Source organism: Rhinichthys klamathensis, unplaced genomic scaffold (genome assembly GCF_029890125.1).
Source record: "Rhinichthys klamathensis goyatoka isolate OS25496 unplaced genomic scaffold, OSU_Roscu_1.1 h1tg000236l_1, whole genome shotgun sequence".
Lineage (NCBI taxonomy): Eukaryota > Metazoa > Chordata > Actinopteri > Cypriniformes > Leuciscidae > Rhinichthys > Rhinichthys klamathensis.
In genome coordinates, this window is record NW_026606759.1 from 617,501 (window position 1) to 621,608 (window position 4,108).

Here is a 4,108-nt window from a genome sequence, read left to right on the forward strand (position 1 = left end):
TCGTGTGTCGTGCTGGTTCAGCCAATAGGCGTTGAACTGTGTGCGCGCGCGTGTGTGATCGACAGCTGCGCATGCGCACTGCGCGCAGCTGCAGACAGCGTGAGTGCGTGCAGAAGGCACTGGCAGCAGATCTGTGATCATCATGGCGGATGAGGTGTCGCGGGCGCAGAGCGCGCAGCCAGGAGGAGACACGATATTCGGCAAAATCATCCGTAAAGAGATTCCTGCCAACATAATTTATGAAGACGATCAGGTGCGATCTCTGCTGTTTGTACAGCGATGGCGTTACTGCGCTTGCTCTGCAGCGTTTTAATGCGTTTCAGACTCGATCATACGAATGAGAGTCATCGAGTGGCTCATCAAAGTTATACGCGTTTGTAAACCCATTTCGAGTTCTGCTGACAGTTCAATTGCGATATGAGTTTGTGCTCAATATTTGGCGATGTGCCAGATTTCAGTGCTAGTTCACATGTCCTGCACTTGTATGTGAACTGTCACGGTTCTGCACATTGAACAGCGATTAACGGAGACACCGCTGCAAAACACGTGAACGCTTTCAGTTGCACGGCCGTTATAGTACTTTTACACTTATTTATTCAATACACCCAGTTGTTGAATGAATAATACACACTGTTAATCTCTCTTTCTCTCTGCCTGTAATGAATGAACAGTGCATTGCCTTCCATGATGTGGCCCCTCAGGCTCCCACTCACATACTGGTGGTCCCCAGAAAGCCCATCACTCAGATCTCCAAAGTAGAGGACGCAGATAAAGAGGTCAGTGTTAAACTGTGTGTGTGTGTGTGTGTGTTTACAGGTTTCTGAGATCACTATGGAGCGAATTATGTGCCATAATTAAACAAACAAATCCAGCATTTTGCATACAAACTCGATCTCCTTTGCAAAGGAAAACTCGACTCGCAAACAAACAGAAAGCAATTTGCAAAAACAAAGTTCAATTTGAGCGAAAATGCAGACCAATATTGTGTTTTACAAATATAAATAAATGAGGCTAGATAATAGGCTGTTTCACAAATAAATACAAACCATCCTACAAATTGCATGTAACCTTAGAACAAATACCAAATCTAGTGCATACAAATGCACACCTATAGCTAATATAGGGGATTAATTTAGCGCTATTCTCCCGGGAGAAGCACTGATTTGAAATGCGCTTGCCTTTGCCTACAGCTAAGGAAAAAGTTTCTGTCTCACTTTATTTATAATAAACATCTTCATCTCAAAGCAACAGACTCCCAAATTAATCTTGTGCACATGAATCTGTATTTGTGGCTTTGTTCCTGAAGTAATTTTCTTGTTCATTTAATAATTCTTCAATAGTGTTCTGATCCAAATCAACCAGCTTACAACAGTACAATCATTAATATATATATATTATATATAGTTTATTTTTTAAGTTTATTGCAAGGTATTCAGATAGAGAAGATGGGATTGGACAGTCACATCTATTTCCTGTGATTCTCTGATTGGCAGATTGAAGATTCTCTTCATAATTATTCAGTTGTTAAACTAGGGATGTCAATTTTCACACATTCCCATGATCGATCGTCGTTTAAATTAACGAGCGATTAATCGTTAGCCTTAATACTGCGATATGCGTCTGCTGCAGTGGCATATGGCCAACAGCATGACAGGGTCTGCAAATGCTCACAACGCTATGTTCCTCCCCAAATGAATGAGAAGGGTTTTAATCTAAATAAAGGGCTAGTAGGATTGTAAAATGTTTCGATGTGATTGATCATTTAATTAAATTACTTAGAAAATATAACGACTTAAACAATGTGTCACCAACGCCGTGTCAGATGCGTGCTTGTCAGAATGTGTACGCTCTTCCTGGAACAACGTGCTGAAAACGCGATAGTTCAAATATTATTGAACTATTATAAAATAGTGTTCTCATGTTATGTGACAGTCCCAATCATAGTTATTATGAGCTGTGCATTGCTGCTTGAGGTGCGCGCTGAATGAACACTGGTGAACTGGAGCACTTTGCTAGTGTGTTATTTAACTCAAAGAAATCCATCCTATATGTATAAGATTAATCAGATACAAAATAAACGTAATATTGCAAATTATATCTGCACAAAATGATGCGAATGCACAAGTGAACTTGAACTAAGTTACAAGCCATACAGAATGACTCATGTTGTGGACGCGCAACGAGATGAAACACGGCAACTAAACCCAAATAATTCACAATGTTTTTTTACAATATTGTTCTCTTTATAATGTTATGTAATATGATATGACAGTCCCAATCATAGTTATTATTAGTCGTGCATTGCCGTTTTAGCTGCCCGCGCTGAAGATGATCACCACACGCTTTACTACAGCGTTAATTCTTGACCAAATGCTTCCTATATAAGATTAATCAGATATAGATAGGCCTACACAAAATAAACACAATATTAAAACTTACATTTGCACAAAACAAAATGTTGCACAAAAATGAAATGTATTATCGACAATTAATCAATCGTCGATTAATCGTTAACATCCCTATGTTAAACACAATTGAAAGGTTGTATTATGATCTATCTTTGTAACTCATGTCTTAGGTTTATTTATTTTTAATAAAGTGACCCTTTTTGAAACGCGTGCCACCTGAGCAGACCGTGTGTGTGTGTGTGATGTGTTCCTCTGGCCTCTGCAGCTGCTGGGACACCTGATGCTGGTGGCTAAGAAGTGTGCGGATCAGGCGGGCTTACCCAGAGGATACCGGCTGGTGCTGAACGAGGGGCCCGACGGGGGCCAGTCCGTGTACCACATGCACATCCACGTGCTGGGCGGCCGGCAGCTGGGCTGGCCTCCTGGGTAACATCTCTACAGACGCTCCTGTCACTGTTCGCCATCGCTGAGGTGAAGTGTTGATGTCAAGCAACAATCCATCCAGAAAACAACCGAAACCATGCTCTGAGTACATCAATAAACACCATTCAATGTCACCATTTGAAATGTGTCATTATTTTAGTCTTGCCACAAATATTGTGTGTGTTTTTAGTTGAATGACTTTTGAATGTTTTATGTCATGACTGTTAACATTGGGAAATAAAAAGGGTTTTAAAGTGTGTGAGAAAGCAGTGGGCATAGAAATAAAGGTTGTGTTTGAGTATTTCCCCGATGAGCCTCTGAAGAACTGCAACGGTGAGTGAGCTGATATATGAATCTTTTACATGAACAACGCCAGCAGAGAAACAAGGATCAAAGCCATCTTTTTCTTGCTTTTATTAGGAGTTGAAGTGTCTTCCACTTACACCTCAAAAAATACACGGCCAGTCCGTTAAAAGTGTTGCACATTTATTTTCACAAACACAAGAATGCAAAAACAGAAAATCCTCGTTCAGGCAATACTGCTAAACAGCGCTGAAGTCTGGCTCCAATTCCTTTATTAAATCTTACATGTCTTAAATCTGTATTATATCTCCTTCGATTCTAATTTTGTGACCATTTTGAATCTTGAATCCCTTTAGCTAAAACAGCATATACTTGTATGAACACATAAGGAGGAGTGGCTTTAAAGACAACTTCAAGTAAATTATACAAGGACAACTTCGAGTAAATGCAGTGCAGGAAAACTTCAAGTAATTTCTATATAAGGAAAACTTTTAAGTAAACTCTGTATTGGATAACTTCAATTAAATTCTTAAATAATACAGCACTGTACATAAAACTGAAATAAGCTGAGAATGACAAATTGAAAGCATATTAAATCGGCTCTTCCAGCCAGCTTTACAGTGTGTATTCAAGGCAAGGTTATTCCATTGGCTCAACTTCTGCTATATTGAATACAGGTCACACATTTGGCTTCATTACATAAATGTGGAGAACAGGCTTGTGACTGCCATGATCCAGCTGTGGTTGATCCAGCTCAACTGTTGCCCAACCAGTGAATGTTTGTCTCTGGCATCAGCTCCTCATGAGGCTCATCTAAACTCAGCTGAAACTGCAGGAACCCTGTGAAGAAGGATTGAAGGCAGGTGTAGATGCATAACTTCATGCGGCCCTCAGTTAGAAGGACTGTTATTCCCCTGATGCCTCATGATGAGGATGATTTCCGGTTTGAAAGGAAAGAAAACATGGTTTGCTTA

At 40.1% G+C, this 4,108-nt stretch overlaps 1 protein-coding gene across 1 annotated transcript; it reads left to right on the top strand.

Moving 5' to 3' along the window:
* Positions 1-126: 126 nt before the first annotated feature.
* On the top strand, positions 127-2,920 carry hint1 (histidine triad nucleotide binding protein 1). The gene is made up of 3 exons (XM_056265573.1): positions 127-253; positions 672-776; positions 2,674-2,920. The coding sequence occupies exons 1-3, from the start codon at positions 143-145 to the stop codon at positions 2,836-2,838; spliced, it is 381 nt and encodes a 126-aa protein (XP_056121548.1). The 5' UTR covers positions 127-142; the 3' UTR covers positions 2,839-2,920.
* The last annotated feature ends 1,188 nt before the right edge of the window (positions 2,921-4,108 follow it).

What these genes read in the sequence shown, in the direction of transcription:
- hint1 (XM_056265573.1), top strand. Translation starts at nt 143, where the DNA reads ATGGCGGATGAGGTGTCGCGGGCGCAGAGCGCGCAGCCAGGAGGAGAC. An exon ending in TAATTTATGAAGACGATCAG is followed by an intron (nt 254 to 671) that starts GTGCGATCTCTG and finishes ATGAATGAACAG; the next exon opens with TGCATTGCCTTCCATGATGT. An exon ending in TAGAGGACGCAGATAAAGAG is followed by an intron (nt 777 to 2,673) that starts GTCAGTGTTAAA and finishes TGGCCTCTGCAG; the next exon opens with CTGCTGGGACACCTGATGCT.